At 42.0% G+C, this 22831-nt stretch overlaps 1 protein-coding gene across 2 annotated transcripts in view; it reads left to right on the forward strand.

Annotated features, from left to right (window-relative positions):
• The window catches only part of Tmem39a (transmembrane protein 39A), a 29248-nt gene extending 13365 nt beyond the window's left edge, over nt 1-15883 (forward strand). For both annotated transcript variants that reach the window (XM_021184782.2, XM_021184784.2), the window contains 5 exons: nt 4611-4765; nt 8465-8807; nt 9540-9727; nt 11506-11626; nt 14670-15883. In XM_021184782.2, coding sequence (XP_021040441.1) covers nt 4611-4765; nt 8465-8807; nt 9540-9727; nt 11506-11626; nt 14670-14903 — 1041 coding nt within the window. In that variant the 3' untranslated portion in view covers nt 14904-15883. The remainder of the gene's footprint in view (nt 1-4610; nt 4766-8464; nt 8808-9539; nt 9728-11505; nt 11627-14669) is intronic.
• The last annotated feature ends 6948 nt before the right edge of the window (nt 15884-22831 follow it).

Genomic DNA, 22831 nt, shown 5'->3' on the forward strand with positions numbered 1-22831 from the left:
GATGGTTGTGAGCCACCATGTGGTTGCTGGGATTTGAACTCTGGACCTTCGGAAGAGCAGTCGGGTGCTCTTACCCACTGAGCCATCTCACCAGCCCCTGCTTCCGTCTTCTAAGTAGCCAAGATTACAGGCCTGGTGTAGACCACCCCCTTTATTTTTCGTACTGGACGCCTAGTTTGGATAGTCGCAGAAAGAGTGAGCTTTATTTAGAACAGTTCAATAGTGTTTGGCTCTTTTGTTTTAAATGAGACATTTTATTTGTTTGTTCTAGTCCTTCAGTTAGAAATGGTACTTGTTAAGTTGGATGTGGTGGTGCAGGCCTGTGATCCCAGTACTCAGGAGGCAGAGCAAGGCAAGAGCTGGAAGAAGGCTATTCTTCGATACACGATGAGTTTGGGGTCAGCCTAGGCTACATGAGATCTTGTTTTTTTTTTAATACTTATGCATGTCAACTGGTTCTATCCTGACTTTGTGTAAGCCCTTAGTGACTGGGATTTCACTAGAGACTAAAACTTGAAGCAATTAATGCCTTTATTCATGATATAATTAATAGCAATCAAGCAGCTTTTGTACCATGTTAGAAAAAATCATTAACAGTTTTCAAACAGCCTGCAATTCTTACTGAAAAAAGGATGCTGAGTTTAAACAGATTTTTTAATCTAAGACTGAAGTCTATACTTTACTGTCCAGGAAGCGAGTGTAGAGTAATTACAGTATGTCCACAGTGTGCAGCTGTTGAAAGGTGACAGGGTGTTTACATGTTGACCTTCAAGTGCAGAAGCACAGGGCTTTTCAAAAGAGTAGGTTTGTTGTTTATTATTTGGTTTGTTTGACAAAAAGGTCTTAATTTGTAACCATGGCTGGCCTGGTGCTTAACTGTGTAGCCCAGGTTTGCCTTGAGCTCATGGCAGTCTACCTGTCTCAATCCCCTGAGTTCTGAGTTTACAAGCTTGTACCATCATGTCTGGCTTTCTGACAGTGGTTTTTAGAAGAAGACAAGGAGAAAGAAGAATCTGTTTGCTAATGGAAATAAATTGTCTCTGGGAAGATACACAGACTAACGCCAGGCACCTGTTGCTGGCTGGGGACAATGCTGGCGCTTCACCACAAACATTGTATTTTATTTATCTTTTGTATTTGAGCACTGTGGCTGCTACCTATTCAGAAATTAAAAATTAGAGCTGTATCATAATTCCTAAAATATCTAAATTAGATAGATAAAGCTCATCATAAAACATCTTTTCTGTCTTCCATTAAAATATGTCTGCCTTCTTTTGTTTTCTTATGCCACAGAAAGGATCCCTACCTGAGAAAGACCAGTCATTTTTAAGGACAGGCTGGAGGTAATTAACTCAGAAAGCTCAATACTGCTCAGCAGGGACTAGCTCTCCCTGGGTAGCAGGGACTAGCTCTCCCTGGTAAACTCCCGCTTGCTTCACCTGCAGGCCAGACTGCTGCTTTGTTTGCTCCACAAGACTAAACAGAAACTCAGCTTTCACCAGTTGGAACCAGATCTCTTTAAACATTACTCTAAGCAGGAATATAGGATATTTCACTGGAGAAAACTAAAAAAACAAAGCAGAAAGTTAAAAATTACAGTCCCATTATGAAGAATCATTTTTTTGTACAGTTTCTTCTAATCTTTATATGCACATAAAAGTTTGGTGTGTTTGTGTGTATGTGTATGTGTTTATATATTTTTCATGTGTTTGAGAACATCTGTATATTTTTCACTCATTCTAGCTTATGACCCTTTCCTTGGCCAGCTCTTATTTATCCTTGGATTTCAACTTAAATATAAATACCACTTTAAAGGGGTGCAGGCAGGGATACTGTGGATTAGACACAGAACTTCCACACATGCTAGGCAAGAGATCCAGAGATCTCCCACTAAACTATAGCAACAGCCGAATTTTTACTTCCTATTTGAGACAGGGGCTCACTAAATTGCCCAGGCTGGCCTTGAACTCATTCTGTGTCTAGGGAGACCTTGGCTTTGCAGTCTGTCTATGGGATCACAGGTCTGTTCACCTGACCCTAAGTGTGCCTAGAGGAAGCCTTCCCTGTTCAGACTCGGTTTTTACATGTGCTCCTGGTAACTCAGGTTTTTCCTGTAGCACTCACCATATTTTAAGAATAATTGTTTAAGTTTAATCTTTGCATTTCTTGTCTGGCTGTTTTGTCTTGATTGCCTTGGTTCCAGACCTTGCATAGGCTCTGTCATTTATGTCACAGTGCTTGAGAGTTTAGGTTCTGGAATAAGGCAAAATCACTGAGTATTATAAATGCTATTTTAGAGCCAGTGCTTAGAAGCAGTCTTTTAGTTTTTGAAAGAGTGTCCCTTTGTAGCCCAGGCTGGCTTCAGCTCGTGATTTTCCTTCCTCAGTTCCTCAGTGTGGGAGTATAAGTATGTGCTACAGTACCAGATTGCCTTTTAAATTTCTGATTTTAAGGTGAGGATGGAGTCTGTGGAATAGCTCCATTGGCTTACATAACTTCCCCAGGATTTGACACATGAGGTCCATTGGTGTGGAGTGTGTGGTGTATTCAGGTGTGAGATGAAGCCATTTTTCCTGCTATAGCTTAGAATATCTTGATCCTTTCCCACAGTTTGAGGCTTAAAGTAGAGGCATGGTATTCACTTAATGCTGCTCCTCATTTTTAATTGCATATGCTGTGTGTACCGACAGTATGTGTGTAAGCATATGTACAGATGCTATCATGTATGTGATTAGCAAAGATCTGAGAAACGCATTGCTAGATTTTCTCATTGTGTGAACACTGCATAGAGTAGTTACATAAACTTGGGTGATAGTTGTCAGTCACCCCACATGGTCTCTTGATGTAGTCAAGAGGTGATACTGCCAGAATTGTACTATGTACTGTTCTACAATAATAAACTTATAAGGAGTAACATTAAGATAATGATAAAGTATGATAATCTAGTTCTAATTGTTTTTTTATCAAACACTGTTGTCTGTAACTATACTGTACTTTTATACAACTGGAAGTATAGTATGTTGAAGCCAGCATCAGAAACATACTAGGAACTGTGACATTCTGATAGCGATTATGTCACTAGAGGAGTTTTCAAGTCCGTTTAATGCTTTCTTCTTTTGAGATGAGGTTTGCTATGTTGCTCAGACTGACCTCAATCTCCAGGCCTCAAGTAGTTCTGCCTCCATTTTCTAAGTAAGTGGGATGAAGTCATGTGATATATGTAATCTTGCATATGTGTGTGTATGTGTGTGTGTATATATACACACACACATACACACAACACACATACACACATGTAAACATCACATCCACTTCTCCCTTAAATTTTTCCCATCCACTCTACTGAAATGTTTTACTGACCATTAGTGTGTGTAGTACTTATATATGCTAAGTGCTATGGTCTGTAAACTAAGGCATGGATGGTAAAGGAGGGACTTGAAATGCTCTCCTCTCATGTGTACAGGTGACTGCAGATCATTTTTACTCCTTTTCTGGGTCCTAGGACTACTGTTTTGAGTTGGTACCACAGAGGAGGCTAAGACGTGAGCATTAGGAGCTTGAGATCAGCTTGGGCTATATAGTAAGGCCCTATCTGCAACAGAAAATATGAAAATGAGAAAACAACAGAAAAACTGCTACTTAGATGTGAGCGGAGCCTGCTGGTTTCCCTGCACGTTATTCATGATGTCTTTTCTACTTCATTGTAGAAAAACATGACATTTGAGGCTTCAACTTTCCCAAAGATGCTTACTTACTGTCTGTTGTTAGTTTTAGGTGTTGGGATTAATTAAAGAGACATAATTGAGCGGCTGTGATAAAGAGAATTAAATGTGAAGATTCATTATTTCCATGTGTGCAGAAGTTTAAAAGGGAACTTAGTCTATCAAAAATGGGATTATTTATGCAACTTTAGTAATTTATTGAATATTCATCCAGCAAAAGGTTCAGAAGACAATTTAAAAGAGAGATACTGAGGCTCTTGCTGTGTGGTAGGAGATAGAGAGAGACTAGTCAGTGCCTCTCCATCTTCTTTTCCTTCTTTTTTATGATACTGGCTGTTGAATATAAATCCTCATTTAAGTTGGCCAAGCTGGCTTTAAACTCGTTCTGTAGTTCAGGCAGCTTTTAAATTTGTGACTATCCTACCTTAGCCTCCTATATAGCTATGATTACAGGCCTTGCCACCAGACTCAGCACCCTTCTATCTTACTGTACATAAACAGTCATTGCGAGGTTGTTGAAATACAGATTCCTTGGTTCAGAATCCTGTTGCCTATTTCTGGACTAGAAAGTTGTGAGGGATTGATGTTTAGTAAGCAGCCTGTGGCCCTCTGCTGACAGGTTCTTGGGCTAACATTTAAGAGGACCAGGTATAAGCAAGCTTACAGGAGGTCTGCATGAGGGTATGGAGGGAAAGAAGGAAACAGCAGTGTCTGGAGATGTCTAAATTCTCAACTGTTGGGTTGGTAGCTGTGGATAGGACACATTTTTTACTTTTTAAGGCACAGTTTAATTTTCACCAAATCTGAGCTCTTACTGTTAAGGCACATTGCTTTTGAGTAGAAGTGTAAAAGTGGATAAAATGTTTCTTTCGGTGCTTCCACACTCAGGCTACTAAAGCAGGTGCAGCATCTATGGTTCACTACACAGCTTTGATCCTGGCCCGCTTGGTGCTCCTTACTCTGTGTGGATGGGTGCTCTGCTGGACCCTGGTCAATCTTTTCCGAAGCCATTCAGTCCTCAATCTCCTGTTCCTTGGCTATCCGTGAGTATTTCAGTTTCATACTGTATTAACAAGTCTTCTGCAGTTATGTGAGTTATGCACAAGATATAATGGAGGGAAGTGAGGTTCTGCATACACAGAGTAAGACTTTGGAACATTGGAATGCCAGTAGATATGCCCACTATGGAATAATTTGTTTTCTAGAGTTAGGTAGTTGGGGAAGAAGGTATAAATAAACCAAGAGCATTCTGGGGAAACTGAGATCCGTGGCTATCCTCCCAGTGGAGAACATTTCAGTTAGCTCTGTTCATCTGGTAAAGGCCTCTAAGAGGAACTCGGCCATCAAGGTGACTGGCTGCAGAGTCTTTAAGTAAGTAGAGAAGCTTAAAGCTTTTTTAAGTAAAGTAAGCTTACTTAAAGCTTACTTTAAGTAAGTAGAGAAGATTAAAGCGTGCTACGGCTTTAATCTCAGGACTTGGAAGGCAAGTGCTGGTGGGTCTGTCTCTGAGTTCAAGACGAGCCAAGGCTGCATGATGAGACATTGCTTCCTTCACACCCTACTACCCACCAAAAAAAGCCACAAAGTAGTAATAAACATGTCATTAAACAAATCTTAGATTTAAATATACATGTTTGTATGTTTTGGATTTTGTATAATCTACCTTTTATTGAGTATTACACGTTTTTTTAAAACCCTACCCCATTTTTGCCTTTCAGTTTTCAGTAGCTTAGTTAGTCCAAGTCTAACAACTGAGGCCAAGTCTAACCATGTCTTTGCCTGACTTATAGTCTTCATTCTATTTTCGTTGTAGATAGCTAGAATGATTTTCCAAGTGGGACCTTTAGCTGGGTGTGGTGGTAATGCCTTTAATTCCAGCATTTGAAAGGTGGACGCAGGAGGATCAGTTAAAGGGTCATCCTGGCCTGTATAGTTTGAGACCGTAATTCGAAAAATTTAATTGTGTTGTTCTTTTCTTTAAAATCCTTCCTTGAGACCTGGAGAGATGGCTCAGTGATTATGAGGACCTTATGTCAGTTCTTAGAACCTACCTGGTAGTTCATAACCATCAATGATTCCAGTTCCAGGCAATCTGAAGCCCTTCCATGGGCACTGTGGTGAACTTACATACACACAGGCAAATACATATATACGTGAAGTACATCCTTTAAAAATGCTTTAATGGCTGGGCATGGTGGCATCTGCCTTTAATCTTGGAATTTGGGAGGCATAGGCAGGATCTCTGAGTTTGAACCCACTTTAGTCTACACAGCAAGTTCTAGGACAGCCAGGGCAATTACACAAAGAAACATTGTCTCAAAAAACAAACAAACAAGTAAACAAAAGTTTACTGAATCCTTTCTTTTAGTATACACAACCTTCTATGGTCTGATCTCTCTTCTGCTCCTTCTCATCTTGCTCTACATCAGCTGTTCATATCACATGCTATCCTGCTCAGCCCACATTTATTGCATGTGTGTTGAGGTTGCCTGGCAATCAGGAGACTCCTGATTTAACTGCTTGGGTTCAGTCACAAACTTGGGATTAACTGGCTTCTAGAACATATGTGCAACCTGTTCCCCATGTCTCATCCTCTAGCAGGCTAGCCTGGTTATATTCACATGAATTTGGCAGAATAAAGTGTCTTTGTACAGTTCATTTTAGCTTTCTGACTGTACTGTATAGGCTGACATCTTAATTGTCCCAAATAGAAAAGGCTCATTGCTGAGCTCAGCATGTGGATGGGGGTGTGTCACTCACCCACAGAATGAGCTGTGCAGTCATAGCAAGTGTGTGAGGCCAAGGAAGTGGGGTCCCCGTCACACTCTGCTATCCACTGAGCCTCTCACCGTCACTTCTAGATGTCAGCTTGTGTTTCAGCAGATTTGTTATTGTTCTGTGTAAAAGAAAGGGTTTCTTGTAGTCTTGGCTGTCCTGGAACTCACTCTGTAGACCAGGTTAGCCTCCACCTGACTCTACCTCCCAAGTACTGAGATTTAAGCACCACCCCCCCCCCGCCCCCCATGTTTCAGCAACACCGTTTTGTATAGAGAAGATTTTAATTTGTTTTTGTTTTTGTTTGAGACAGGGCTTTACTATGTGATCTGGAATGTACCATGTAGCCGAGGTTGACCTCAGGTTATTGGCAGTGTAGCTGATTGTTTCAAGTACACAGTGACTTTTCTACCAGAAGCTTGTGCCTTTTTATCCCACCCAAATCCCACTCTCTCCAGGGCACACACGTACGTTTTCATATTCATAGTGGATCCTGAAGCTACACAAGCCATTCTCTCAGCTAGTAAATAGTTCATATTTTACCGTTCATAGAAAATTAAGAACAAGCGTTATTGTTAGTTTTGTTATTAAAATAAAATAAATTGCATGTTTTTTTACTGGTATTTTTTGTCTCATGAATTGATATCCATGAAGTGACCATTGTTTTCCCCCAATATCTAGTTTATATTGTGCAGTTACCTAATGAAGACTCGAGGGTAGTTAGAATGAGTGTAAGATGCTCATAGCTGAGGTGTGCACAGCTCACTATGAGTATGAGTAGATATGTACTCAGCATGCATAAGGACTGAGTTTAGCCCTAGGATCAAAAGAGAGACTGTCAAAATGCTCTAAAAATTCAGTTATTTAGCCAAGTATTATATGTAGAAATTTATTGTACTTGTAGAACTTTTCCATTGATTTATCAAATATTTACCGAGCAACTGCTCAGTTTCATCTATTATCTCAGGCACCAAGGGCACCTCAGTGAGTTAAGCAGACGTAAATTGTATTATAGAGTTTAAACTGGTAAAGGGCAGGTAACCCAGGAAGCACATCCTCACATAACAGACCTCTCACACACACGAGTGGAATCTAGGCAGCGAGGCAGGCAGTACACTCACTCAGTAGTGTCAGGTCTCTCCTGGGTTTGGTAGAGACTGCCTCCACCCAGGAATGTTCTTGACAGTCGAGCTTCTTCACCTGCATGTGCTGTGCACACAGCCCTCTCTGAACCATGCACCTAGCAACCCTAGCCTGCACCTGCAAGCAGCTGGCTGCATGGGCGTCCCTCCCTGAAGAGTGAGTGCAACGGGTTTCTTCTCCTTCCAGCAGCAGTCAGATTTAGACAGTTTATTTTCAGATATATTCCCAACAAAGAGTGGAAAGACTGGTCTGGCCTGAATTTGTTTGGGGTGGATTAGCAGTAAGTCAAACTATCTTGAAATAAATTTCGGGGGAAAAATCTACTATTTATGAACTTATGCATAGTTTAGAGTATGGAATTAAAGTCATGTGCATTACATGAAGCGACATGCACAGCAGAATTATTATATAACCTAATCTCAACCAAAAAGAGAACCAGGCACTCATTGCCTTTCTTAGTTAACTAAAGCCATCCTTCTCAACCTCAGAGAGAAGCCTGGACAGTGGGCCCTTGGGTGTCTGTGAGCTTTTACTTCAGTTCTTTGAATAAGAGGCCTAGAACCTGGCAATTCCACGACCACTGGTAGTGACCATGTATAAAATTTGCATTCTGGAAAACTCTGCTTGATAAAGATGATTGTTTCTACATATTTGTATGTTGTCATTGGGGCTTTTATGTAATATTCTATCCTGCAGTGTGTATATACTGCTTTTGTAGAAAACAAAGCCCCTCGGGTTACATTGCCTTGGGTAGAGCGAGCTGTAGTCACATGATATGCTGAGGTGGAGACTGGTCTCATTTTCACATTCACCTTGTGTTACAGGTTTGGTGTTTATGTTCCTCTCTACTGTTTCCACCAAGATAGCAGAGCCCATCTTCTTCTCACAGACTATGTGGTGCCGCACCAGGCAGTAGAGGAGGCAGCTTCAAATGTGGGCAGTTTGGCCAGATCCAAAGATTTCCTCTCCTTACTGCTGGAGTCTCTAAAAGAACAGTTTAATAATGCCACGCCCATCCCCACCCACAGCTGCCCCCTATCTCCTGATCTCATTCGCAATGAAGTAGAATGTCTGAAAGCAGATTTCAATCACAGAATCAAGGAAGTTCTCTTCAACTCCCTCTTCAGTGCCTACTACGTTGCATTTCTCCCGCTGTGTTTTGTGAAGGTAAGCAGGTATCCTGCTCTGTGGTCCCTGGATTTGTGTCAATTACATAAACTGGGTATTTCTTGTTTAATTCCCCTTTTCTCTGTCTCCCCTTTGGCAGCCTGGATGGTGGAGTTCGGCTGCATCTGGAGTGCACTAATACCGCTCCTGGTTGGCGGAGAGGTATTTCCATATATGTGATGCACCCATGGTAGCCCCTCCTTTCTTTCTTCCTTCCTTTTTTATCCCCCACCCCAATAATGTTTTTTTAAGTTTCTGGGAAGAGTAAAGATTGAACTTAACATAGAATGATTATGTAGCAGCTTAAGAGAACCAAAATTTCAATAAAATTTAGACTGCTGTGGTTATTAACAGGTTTTTGAAAAGCTTCCTTGAATTTAAGCTAACCATCCAACTAAACTTAATTTATTTCAATAGAAGAGCTAAGTGGTCTGGATATCACAGTGGGCCATTTTAGTGTCCCCTTTCACCCATTCAGACGCACTTCTGCAGCTGGACTTCAGAAGCACTCAGGTCTTCTAGAAAGGAAGCACTTAAACACAATTGCTCTCCTCCCAGCCCTAACTCGTACAGCCAGGTCAGGTTGATTTTGGAAGACTCTGCACGGACAGCAGGACCACCAGTGCATGTTGACTCAGTGTGGCGTTTGTCTGCAGGGCGTATGTCCACACACCCTTCCCTGCCTCTCTTCACCACCAGTGCATGGATCGTTTCTCCTCTGATCTCTTCCAGAGTACCCAGTATTACGACATGCGCTGGTCGTGTGAGCACCTCATTATGGTGTGGATCAATGCTTTTGTCATGCTCACCACGCAACTGCTACCATCCAAATACTGTGACTTGCTACACAAATCAGCTGCTCACCTGGGCAAGTGGCAGAAGTTGGAGCATGGGTTCTACAGCAATGCTCCACAGCACATGTGAGTAGGGTGAAGGGTAAACCATGTAACACTTCTCCTCACGATGCTGGTCATGTCTATGCTGTGTGCCATTCTCCTTCTTGGTTTCTGTTTACGTGGTTGTTTGTCAAGTACTAAACCAAGGCAGGGCATGAACTCATTTCCACCCCCATCACCAGCTCCTTCTCCAGTGGGTCCATGTTTCAGCTGCCCAGTTACACTAGAGGCCATTATGCTCGGGCGGTCACTTCGGTTTTACCCATGTCTGTGTGTGTCTGATATATTTTAAACTATTTTGTAAGGTTTGTTTCCACATCTTCATTGCCACAACTGAATAGTTGCTACCTCAGCATCCCACATAGCTGGAATTTGCTTTAGTCCTTTTTAATTAATCAGATCATTTTTCTTGCCTATAACCCTTTTGTTTTCTTCCTAGTCTTTGTACTGTTTTCTTCTTTCTCCTGTTCTTAAATGCTGTTTTCTTCTTTCTCCTGTTCTTAAATGCAAACTATCCTGGCTTTTTATTGTGTACCCTTATTAATCATTTCTTTGTATGACCTCTGGGATTCAAAATGCCTAGCGTCCAAATGCTTTCATTCTGTCAGTCTGAGCCTCCTATTAGAACTGTCCCTCAATTTTGGAACATCTTCAAATATGGACCCTCTTCACCTTCTTCTCTTTTGTAATTAAATATTTCACATTTTCATCCACCAGTTTCCCCTCTTTAAATGGGACAGATTGAGGTGAACTTCCCTCCCCTCTCCCCCTCAGAGCTCTCCCTTCAATTATCTGCCTTGATGTCTAATACAGATTAGCACAGGCCTTCAAGCCCAGGAAGTGAAAGAGATTGGGCCAGGCTGAAAAGAAACCTGAATGTGGGCAAAGGACAGATTTCAATAACAATTGAAAGTACAACCCACAGTCCTAGTACTGTCCATCTTCAGGCTACTGGTGGCACGTGGCCATGAGGTGTGTCATCACCTTAACCTGGTAAGTGTGACCAAGGCCGCTGGAACGTGTTCTAAACTGGGAGAGCTTCAGGGCATTAGAGTCATTTTTATTTTTAACATATCTAAACTGCTGTCCCAGTTCTCATCCTAGGAAACTAACCTTTCCCAAATCAGGAAGTGATGAGTTAACTTAACATTTAAATGGAAAAAAAAGTTTTAATTTGAAGCTTTTCATCCTTTTGCAATGCCATTACATTGATGCTGGAAAGAAAGAAACCTTTTCTTCCCTAATTTCTTTTCCTTAGAGAAACCTCTATAGAAATAAACCAAGAAAGCGGTCAAGCGGAAAGTCTGTGTGTTAGTACCTGTGTGTGTCTGTGTTCTGTAGAGCTTCTCACATCTGTGAGACCAGCAGAGTGATCCTCTCTAGGGTGCCATTATACAGCACATGGCTCCTAGTTGGCAGTGCTGTTCATTTCTCCTCTGCTTTAGCTGTCATTGGCTTTCGCTTCCTGTTTGTGTCCTCTTACTGCTCCCTTGGGATCCAGGTGACGACAAGTCACCCTCTTAATACTTGGTTTTCTGGCCTGCCCATTCTTCCAAGCCTGTAGATCCTTCAACACTGAGCTAACCAGTCACTCAGTAGTTGCTGTATACTGTATAGCAGTGAAGTTATCATAACAAATTCTTTCTAACTTCTAAGGCTTTGGCTGTGGAATGTATGTCTAGAGTTCAGACAAATGAAGCCTTGAATGCTTAATCTGATCTTGATAGAAATATAGCTGGTCTTTCAGAACGCTGTCTTCCCTAATTCTCGGTATTCTAACAGTGCTTTTCTTTTTCCCATAGTTGGTCAGAAAACACAATATGGCCTCAAGGGGTGTTGGTGCGGCACAGCAGATGTTTATATAGAGCCATGGGACCTTACAACGTAGCAGTGCCTTCAGATGTATCCCATGCCCGCTTTTATGCAAGTACCATTTACTCATTTTCAAGGATAATTATGGAAGTGTTAGGAGGCCACTCTGTATGTATGTAAGCACCTAGCACGGTATGTGATGCACAGTAGGGAGTTAACAATAATAGGTAATTATTACTATGACTGTGACATTGGCCTTTGATCTTGAGAAATGTCTTTGGAAAGGCAGCTTGAGGTTCATATACTATTGCTTAAAACAAGTAGGCAATTATATGACTTCCTTTTTCACCTGACAGCTTAATTTGTTAATAGTTCGGTTTAGAAGAGACCTTCACATGTGTTGTTTCTGGGCCTGGCATGGTGTCATGTGACTGTCATCCTAGTACTTGGGAGGTGATGGCAGGAGGATCCAGAGCTCAAGGAAATCTTGAGCAACCTTGTTCAAAAACAAGCAAACAAGATCTGTGCATTAAAGTACTATTTAATATAGTAATAATGGCTTTTTAAAGTGTTTACCTGAGTTTGAAAGTAATAAAGTTAAAATTTAAAAGAGGAAAAGCAGCAGGCATTAAGCCCAACTTCTGCCCCATTTGACTTCTGCCTTGAGTTGTGTTCTAGTTACACTGTTGGCCCTGAGGGCCTGAAGTATCTGACTTGTAAAGCAAGGGCAGCCGACTGGCCCATGAGGGTAGGGAAAAGGTATATGCAGAAAATACATTTAATCAAAATACCTAGGGTGGAGTGCATTATCTTTGAATTCTATAATAAAATGATTAAAAAAAAATTCTGTTTTTTTTCTGTCCCTCCCGATTGCTTATGAAAGGACGTGGATTTTCTGGTTACTGAGAGCCTTTGACCTGCATGAAGGGCATGATGCCTTGAGATACTTTGCTAGGGGGAAGAACATGAGCAGGAGGAGAGGGTCTTGAAAAGGAGACAGTGGCTTTTCCTCTATTCACGGGATTGCCTTAAGATGTCACAGCGCCATGGCATTTCTCTCCATAGGCATTTAATTCAGCCAGTGGAGTCTCTAGGGTATTGTGAATGAATTATTTTGGCTGGTGCTATCCCTTTAAGCTATTACAGTTTTCTTGTTCTTGTTGGATAGCTGAAAAATATCAAGCCAAATTGATATAATAAAGATGAATTAATTGTTGGTTTTGCATAGGTAAATCACTACTTCTCAAAGGCCCTAGCTCCTGTGTATACATTATCTGGCCTATCTGTAACAGTGATTGGGTCCCTTTCTGATCAGAATCCCATGAATTTAGAACATTTTTGTGAAGTGAGAACATTCAAATTCCTGTAAAACCTGACTCCTCACATCAGTAATCCTAGCACTCGGGAAGGTAGAGGCAGGAGGAGCAAGACTTTCCAGGGCAGCCTTTTTATCTCCAAGAGTGAGAGAGACTCTGCAGGCTTTTAAAGATCCTGATAAATTTAACTTTATAAATGAAGCCTGCCTATTAGCAGTAGCGGTTACACTTTATTTGTTTTTTTTTTTTTTTTTTTTTTGAGACAGGGTTTCTCTGTGTAGCCCTGGCTGTCCTGGAACTCACTTTGTAGACCAGGCTGGCCTCGAACNAACTCACTTTGTAGACCAGGCTGGCCTCGAACTCAGAAATCTGCCTGCCTCTGCCTCCCGAGTGCTGGGATTAAAGGCGTGCGCCACCACGCCCGGCACGGTTACACTTTAAAACCTCCCTTATGACTCGCTCAGTTTACTGTTAACTACACTTTGCTCTAGAATCTGAAATAGCTTTCTTAATCAGGTTAAGTTTTTGTCCCCTGCGGACTGCTCTGAGACACTCAGTGTCTTTGAGAGGAGCCCTGGCAGGTTAGTGTCAGTCTCACATCTAAGCTCCTGAGACAGAAGTTGCATCCAAATTAGTAACTGTGCACCACACCTGCCCTCATCCGAATTTAGGACTGTATGGTTACATGTTATGTTGCAGTCTGGGTCTCTATAGTCAAAGTACCTTTTTATTAATAAGTTAGGATTTGGCCCTTAAAGCAAAAGATGGTAAAAACAAGAAGCCCACTTTTAGTCTGGCTCAAATGGCTGCTCCTTTCCTGTCCTTCCTCTTTCCCATGTCTTTGTCTGCCTGATTTTCTCATATTTATGGAAAGGAAAAAGGACTCAGCAGCAATATATGGGATAGAGAATTTCAGTCAGTAATCAAAGTTGATAAACAGTTTAAAGAGGAATTATGACACCGTTGTAGCTTGGTGAGGTGGCTGCAATATAAAATAAGACCTATAATCCCTGCACCCAGAAGGCTAAGCCAGAGTGGCTGTCAGCACCAGCTAGCTTAGGGGACAGAGCAAGACCCCTTTGCAAAACAAAATTAAAGAAGTTGTTGTATTGATGCTTCCCCAAACTTGTCTAATGTTTTTATGTCTTATATTACGTCCTAAGCTAAGAATGATTTTTAATTATGTTACAATTCATAAATAATTTATAAATAACAATATATATTTTTAAAATTTTGTTTTGTTGTTTTTCTTTTTCGAGACAGGGTTTCTCTGTATAGCCCTGGCTGTCCTGGAACTCACTTTGTAGACCAGGCTGGCCTGGAACTCAGAAATCCACCTACGCCTGCCTCCCAAGTGCTGGGATTAAAGACATGTGCCACCACCACCCGGCAAATATTTTTATAATGCTTAAAATATATAATGTTTTTAAATATTCATTTTAAAGTAGTTCTGTTACTAACTACTACATTGCAGCTTTAATTCTTTGGTTGGTGTTAAAAGTCTAAAATATTTCCATGAGGTCCTTTTACTATTCTGGTCTTACATAAATATACTTGGAATGTCTTAGGTAAAATAACATCTATGATACCATGTTGGAAAAATCTTATTGTACATAATAATTTTTTGCATTTTAGAGGCTTTGCAATAAGATTTATTTTGTTGTAAGCAAAAGGAGAAAGATTCTAGATCTCTACAGCAAGGATAGTTTGCCACTGAATATGCAGATTTACTTGGTATTGGGTATGTGCACTTAGAATTATGCAATTGTTTTAGGAAAATGAATTAAATAACTTTACTTTCTCCCCAAAATAACAGCTGTCTGTTACCTTCCTCACAGTTCCTGTTTCACCGCCCATTACGAGTGCTGAACCTGCTTATCCTCATTGAAGGCAGCGTTGTCTTCTACCAGCTGTATTCCTTGCTGCGGTCGGAGAAGTGGAACCACACGCTCTCCATGGCCCTCATCCTTTTCTGCAACTACTATGTTTTATTTAAGCTCCTCCGGGACAGAATAGTCTTAGGCAGGGCATACTCCTACCCTCTCAACAGTTACGAACTCAAGGCCAACTAAGCTGCCTCTCAACAAGAGGGAGAACTCAGATAAAAATATTTTCATACGATCTATTTTTTCTTGCGATTTTTATAAATATTTAAGATATTTTATATTTTGTATACTATTATGTTTTGAAAGTTGGGAAGGGTAAGGGATATTAAATGTATCCATAAACAAGATGATGTTATCTTTCATGTGTTAGTATACTTGAATATTATACATGAAAGGTTGCCCCTTCAGTAAAAGATTGACTTGTTTGTCTGGCTCTGGAGTGACATTCACTTAGGAACATGTTTGCATATTGCTTGACTGGGGTCTTTGGTGTGTCTGTTTCCTTTCTAGTCGTGGTATTGCTATCTTTAGTTCCTCTCCTGGCCATGATTACTGCTTTAGAAAAGCAAATCCAGCAGATGGATGGGCTTGCCTTCCCTGGCTGATTCTGGGATGGCTGCAGCAGAGGGAGTTCCAGTCTTGGGTCCGGTGTGCTTTTCGCCCACTGAGAGGAGGCCCTTCTAAACTGGTGTTCTAGGCTTTGCTGTCACTTTGCCTGATCTTTCATGGCTTTCACTTCCAAAGGTTTTCCTTTTACTCTTAGTTACATGCAGAAATGCTTTTCAAAGACAGGAAGTGCTTGGGATGCCCACACTCAGGAAGGATCCAAGGGAGGGGCTGAGTGTAAATGCCATGTGGGTCACTAGAGTGTGGGGAGATGGAAACCGTCAACTGATGGGAAGAACGAACAAGCCCTCAGCAAAATAGCCTGAGGGTGCTCCGGCTGCCACCCTCTGCAGTGGTGTGGTTGGAGTGACGAGGGAGCGAAAATACAAGAAGTTTATGCTCTGTCTCAGAATTTGATCTATAGCCAAAATTTGTGTTTTAAATTCATACTCAAAGGCTGAAGATGCATCTTCATATTAATGTACTTGTTTCATATGCACGAGGTCTGATTTGTTCCCCAACAGTGCAGAAGATAAGTAAATAAACGTCTTGTGTCAGCACCTTCCTATTTGTGAGCATTACCCCTTTAGGTCCCCACCCACGCGCTTGGGAGCTGATGCGCTTTCAACTTCCTGAACGAACAACATAGAGGACCAAAGCCAGACCGTCCTGTTTTCTGTGCTGGGCTCAGCTGTTGAGACTTTGAAGCTTTGGATGATACAAATATGACTTACAAAGCAAAATGAGCAACCTTGTAGTTCAAAAGCTTAATTCACAGAACAGTTCTTGAGTTCTCCAAGGGAAAGAGTACAGCGAAGGCAGCCCATTCTAGGAGCGTGTGCACACAGCTGCCCCCTTCATGCTGCAGCTGCTGGCTTTCTCAGTGTGATGTGGATACTGCTTCTCAAATTTGAATGACTTACCCATTCAACACATGTAATTTTCCCACAAGTGCTTAGCACGGAGGAAATGCAAAAGCTTACTAACCCTGAAGAGACTTGAGTGGTTTAATCAGCAAGGTTCTAATGCCATGTTTCTGATAGAAATGATGAGCGCAGGAGAGAAGTCAAAGCAGGAAACAATTAGCAGGAATGGGCCCAGTAAAAGTATTTTTTAAATAGGAAAGTAGGGTTTTAATTTAGAAAGTGTAAGACTGACTGAAGTGGTTCACTACTGCCAACTGTTAGAAAGCATCTTTGAGGAGGGTTTTTTCTTCCCCTTTTAGAAAAGGTCTTTTTTTTGTTGTTGTTTTTTTTTTTTTTTTGTTTTTTGTTTTTTGAGACAGGATTTCTCTGTATAGCCCTGGCTCTCCTGGAACTCACTTTGTAGACCAGGGTGGCATCGAACTCAGAATCTACCTGCTTCTGCCTCTCAAGTGCTGCCACCACTGCTGGGTGTCACAACACTCTTACATCAGTCTCTGGGATGAAATGTTACAACATGTATCACCATGGCTAGCTGAGGAGATTGTTTGAGACAGGTTTCTCTGTGTAGCCCTGGTGCTTCTGCCTCCTGAAGGCTGGGATTAAAGGTGTGCGCCACCACACCTGGCTGAGATGATTTTACTTTTTAATGTCAGACTCTTGTGAAGTTGCCCAGGCTGACCTTGAGCTGACCTTGGCCTCATGCTGCGCTTGACATGCCCTTTACAGCAGTAGCACATCTCACTACATCTAGTTTAGGATATTATTTTTGAAAATAATTTTTAAAAGGATTTATTTTATTTATTATATGTAAGTACACTGTGGCTGTCTTCAGACACACCAGAAGGGGGCATCTGATCCCATTACAGATGGTTGTGAGCCACCATGTGGTTGCTGGGATTTGAACTCAAGACCTTCAGGAGAGCAGTCAGTGCTCTTAACTGCTGAGCCATTTCTCCAGCCCCGAAAATAATTTTTTAAGGGCTGGTGAGATGGCTCAGTGGGCAAGACTGCTCTTCTGAAGGTCCAGAGTTCAAATCCCAGCAACCACATGGTGGCTCACAACCATCCATAAAGAGATCTGACTCCCTCTTCTGGAGTGTCTGAAGACAGCTACAGTGTACTTACATATAATCAATAAATAATTTTTTAAAACGATTTTTAATTATGTGTCTTTGCATGAATGCAGGTGCCTGTGGAGACCAGAGGCACTGGATAGCTTGCAGTTGTAGTCACGGGTGGTTGTGAGCTGTCTGTGGGTGTTTAGAACTGAGCTCAGGCCCTCTGGAAGAGACTCCTGAGTCGTCTCTCTAAGCTGTGCGTGTCTGTGTGTGTGTGTGTGTATACACAAGGGAATGTGTGTCTTTGGAAGTCAGAACAGCTTTTGGGACTTGATCTGACCTTATTCAGATTTGTGGGTTGAGATCAAGTGGCAGGCAGCAAGAGCCTTTACTCGCCGAACCACCAGCCCTAGGCTAGACTTTACAGCAAAGGTCAGACACAGCAAGATAAAGCTATGTCTTTTAGCCACAGTGAACATACAGCTAACAATCTGCCAGAGTTGAAACTCTATCTTCTATGTGGCTAGGCAGCAAATTCCTTGATAGCTGCTAAGCTAGCCCAAGAGCTTCAGTTTACAGCAGTAAGGGCACTGGCTTTTGGTGGGAATAAGTTTGTACTCTGGAAGAAGTGAAAAATAAAGCAAACGGTTGGTGCTATATTAGCTTTCTTCCTCTTTTAAATTGGCTCAACCTAAAGGTTTGCTTCTCGTGGCTAACAGTGTGGCTCGGTCCACTGGCACATGTCTAAACTCAGCACTTGGCAATGTGTTGGAGAACATTGAGTCAGTAGGGTGCATCGTGAGACTGTCTCAAGCAGCAACAAGGAAAGGTCCCAAGTTGGTCCTTGTGTATAAAAATAGCTCAGATAATTGGAGAAGATAGACTCATCTTTTTAATAATAAGTTATCTTAATGTGTTTGAGTGTTTTGTTTGCACATACATCTATGCGGTGTGTACCTGATACCCATGGAAACCAGACAGGGCATTGGATCCCCTAGGAACTGAGTTGTAAAAACGTATAAACCCCCATATGGGTGCTGGGAATTGAACCCAGGTCCCCTAGAAGAACAGTGTTAACCACTGAGCCATCTCTCTAGCCCCTTAGGCTGCTCTTATAAACACAATGAGCCTCTGTTGAGGGCTGGTTTGGCTGAATTCTGAAGGTGTGGCACAAAAAGAGCAGATAGCTACCAGGCAGGTCAAATGAATGGAAGTGTTAAAGTCAAGTGTGGTATACATCTGTCACCTTAATACTCAGGAGTCTAAGGCAGAAGGATGACAGGTTTGATCATGGTGCAGTTAGAATAGTGGGGCAGGCATTGGTAATCTTGTACAAATGGGATAAACTAGCAAGGACAGAAGGTTCTAGAAGGAAAAAAAGAGAAGCTTAGGATAACAGAATATGGGGTATGGAATAATCTTACATGTAACCCTAGAAGCACATACATGGTCAGAAGTCAATAGAGAGTGATGGAGATGGTTCGGTGGTAAAGGCACTTGTGCCATCAAGGTCGACAGTTCCTCAAATCTACAAGGTAAAGGGAAGAACTGACATCTGCAAATTGTCCTTTGACTGCCACATGCATACTTTGGCACCCAACACTCTCCTCCCTACCCCCTCCCCATACTAAATTTAAGTGGGTAGAAAATAAAAAGAGCTAAATACAGTCCTAGTGATTCAAGCCTGCAATCCCTGATGCTTATGAATTGAAGGCAAGCAGTCGGACCAAGGACTGGCTGACTAGAGTGAATTCAAGACTGGTCTGAAAAATTTAGTGAGATCCTGTCCAAAACCAAGTGAAAAAGATTACAAGAGTGAGATATCACAGTGGTGTCACAGGGGAAGATGTCACCAACACTGACACCTGGTTTTAATTCCTGGGCCTTGTGGGAAGAGAACTGACTCCTGAAAATTGTCTTGATCTCCATGTATGCCTCAAATCCATCATGTGCACCCACACAATAAATGTAATTTTTAAAATATTGAGGATTAAAGGGCTGGAGAGATGGCTCAGTGGTTAAGAGCACTGACTGCTCTTCCAGAGGTCCTGAGTTCAAATCCCACAACCACATGGTGGCTCACAACCATCTGTAATGAGATCTGACGCCCTCTTCTGGAGTGTCTGGAGACAGCTACAGTGTACTCACTCACATTAAATAAATAAATAAATAAATAAATCTTTTTTTTTTTTTTTTTAAGTGCTTGTTGCTCTTGTAGAGGACCTGGGTTTGGTTCCAAGCACCCACATGGTGACTCACATCCGAAACTCCAGTTCCAGGATAACTGGCACCTTCTGAACTCTGAAAATGATACACATTCAGGCAAAAGACACATGCAGACTGAAGAGAATCTATAAGACAATGGTAAGATACTTGTCTGGCATATAGGAGGCCCCAGAAATGCCCAATAAGAAAAGAAGAACCAAGAACAATTATCACAGGGGTGTTGGTGGGTTTTCCTTGAGAACAATAAAGTTCCAGCTGGTGGGTAGAAAGAAGTGGAGTCTGGTGCCAAAGGTAAGACATTTGTAAGACAAAGGTAAGATGAACAGTACATCCAAACAGCTGGGACCATGTGTTTCGATAGTGTATTTTGTATGAAACATGAAGAAGCAATGATGCAGGAATAGAAGTGAGAACCTGAGACCTGATGTCCTTTGTAAAAGTCTGATGGAGTAGAAAAAAACGTACCCTTGTAGAAGTTTTAGTCTATGTTCCTCCCACATCTCAAGCCCCACCTATTTCCATAGGATGATATACTTCAGGATGAGAAATGTTGGCTTAACCCTTTCTAGCACTGTATGACCACTCAATCCTTAGGTTGGGGTCTGGCTCAGTGGGCAAACCCCTCAGTATGCAAGTTCAGATCCCCAAGCACCCACATAAAAGCTGCACAGGTGTGTCAAGCCTATCTCTAACACCAGCACTTCAAGGTGCGTGTGGCCTCCACACACTGTAAACATGCACAGGTGAACACACCACACAGCCCACCCTCAAACAAAAAGCCCTGAGCGATTCAACCAATAGGGAAACAGCCTGCACCTTTGCAGTGGGCTCATAGACCTTAAGCTAGAGTTCCATGTAGCAATCAGCTGTCTTCTGTTTTTCCATTACAGTTTGTCCTTGGCACAGGATGTCAACTTATTCTGGGTATTTTGGTTAAATGACTCATTAAAAGGGCGAAGTTGTTTTTTTGTTTGTTTTTTGGTTTTTCGAGACAGGGTTTCTCTGTATAGCCCTGGCTGTCCTGGCACTCGCTTTGTAGACCAGGCTGGCCTCAGAAATCCGCCAGTCTCTGCCTCCCGAGTGCTGGGATTAAAGGCGTGCGCCACCACGCCCAGCTTGAGGGCGAAGTTGTAAACAGTTGATTATTAAGATGTAAAAAAAGTTTATGGAGGCTGGATATAGTGACTCTAACATGAAACCTTGACACTTGGGGGGCTGAAGCAGGAGGATTGTTGCAAGTTCAAGGTCAGGCTGATCCACAGAGTGAGACCTTATCATAAGTTTGCTTCTCCTTTTGTAAAAAAAAATTGATGCGTATGGGTGTTTTGCCTGCACATGTGTCTGGTGCCCCGTGTGTGTGTGGTGAAGCCAGATGAGGGCTTGGATCTCCTAGCACTGGAGTTGCAGAAAGTTGTGAGCCCCCAGCTGGGTGCTAGGAATCCACCCTGGTCCTCTGCAAGCACAGCCAGTGCTCTTAGCTGCTGAACCATCTCCCCAGCTACCTGTGTCATCATCATTTTTTTAAAAAGTAAAACCAAGATTTATGGGAGATTTGTGAAATCTGTCCTTGAGGTAACAGCAACAACAAAAGTGATGTCACACAGGACGAACCACAACTATGAGTCTGATACCATGATTTACTTCTCTGTGTGTTGGTTTGCTGATCCCATGTCCTCTAACCAATAACTCCATCCCAAGAATTACATATGACTTCTTGGAGTACATTTTAAAGCATAACATCTTTTAATTACACTTAGAGGTCTCTATGGATAGGTTTAATATATTTTTTAATGAATAGAAAACATTTCGATGGTATCTTTGGAAACATCTGTAGAGTTCAAAAACAGCTTGCAATCACATGGCTGCCAATAGGGGCCTTTGAAGAAGTGCTCTACTCTGCAGAATTCTATGCTAGAGAGTACAATGGCATTACACTGAGTCAAAGCATCAGGGTTCATCTAGTAATGCACATGACTGGAGTCACGGCTTCTTGCCTTAGCTGCCTCCTCTTTGACCCACATTGAGAACCAGTCCCTGCATGGCTTGTGTACCTCAAGCTAAGTGTTCTGTGTGCCCATTATTTTACATTGTTGGTTTCGGCCAATTACCCTTCTCCCATCTTCCCATCCTCTTGCCTACGAAGGTGCATCTGTCCCTCTCCCAGTCCTGTCTGTCTAGGAAAGATTCTGGTAAAGGGAAGCCTAGTCTTTGTCACTGCACATGATGAGCTGACCTTCTCATATATATATATATATATGGGACATGGGATCACCAATGATGAATATATATATTTTGGTTTCTCGAGACAGGGTTTCTCTGTGTAGCCCTGGAACTCACGCTGTAGACCAGGCTGGCCTCGAACTCAGAAATCCGCCTGCCTCTGCTTCCCGAGTGCTGGCATTAAAGGCGTGCGCCACCACGTCCAGCTGACCTTCCTCTTTGAAATGCCTGAAATCAAGACTCTTGGGTAGCAGACCCTAACATGCTTGTTGTTATCAAGTAGGATCAGTTTGGGTAGAAGGTAGTTCCAACCAGTCTAAGCAGGAAATAGACCTACTAGAAACTTCTTCCAATTCTAAACAAACAAATCATATTCTCTAGGGCTTCTGAAGGCAGGAACATAAGGCCCGGTAGACACATGACTCACAAACCTAATTTGGGCCGAACATGATTGCTGTGTGCCTAACACTACATGAAATCGACAGTTCATCTTGGGCCTATGTGTGACTTCATCAACAGCGGAAATTAAATCATTTTCCGGGTGATCAAAGTCTCTCCAATTCTTTCTTAAGGTGTGTGGGATCAGATCCTCCTTGGTTCCCAAGTAGATAGCCAACAGTTAGGCTTTACAACCAATGAGAGCCATGAAAACCATCAGAAACACTTAGTTCACCCTCACTTTGATCTTTAGAGACAAAGTTCTCAACACCCAAGGGTATCCACTGATATATTTTATTGGCTTTGTAATTCGGCTTAATTAGAATATTTATTAGTAGGTCATTTGAATACTGTCAACAGTCCTAGTGAAGGTGCTAGCTGCTGCTTCCTGCCTTGGCTTGGTGTCTATTGGTGGGTGTCACCCTGCTCCAGTTGTTTCAGGCTGCTCTATTTATCCCTTTTCTCTGTTAGACCACGCTCAACCGTGTTGGAGTGCTGCTAAGGTACCCAGTGCCCTCTTACCAAGTTTTGGGTAAGTACTTGGTGAGGATGCTGACACATACATGTTTAGTGCCTCCAGAAACCAGAAATTGAACTTGGGTAATATTTTGAATTTTAAGGCTTGGATTAAGCTAGTATT

Source organism: Mus caroli, chromosome 16, assembly GCF_900094665.2.
Source record: "Mus caroli chromosome 16, CAROLI_EIJ_v1.1, whole genome shotgun sequence".
NCBI classification, from domain to species: domain Eukaryota; kingdom Metazoa; phylum Chordata; class Mammalia; order Rodentia; family Muridae; genus Mus; species Mus caroli.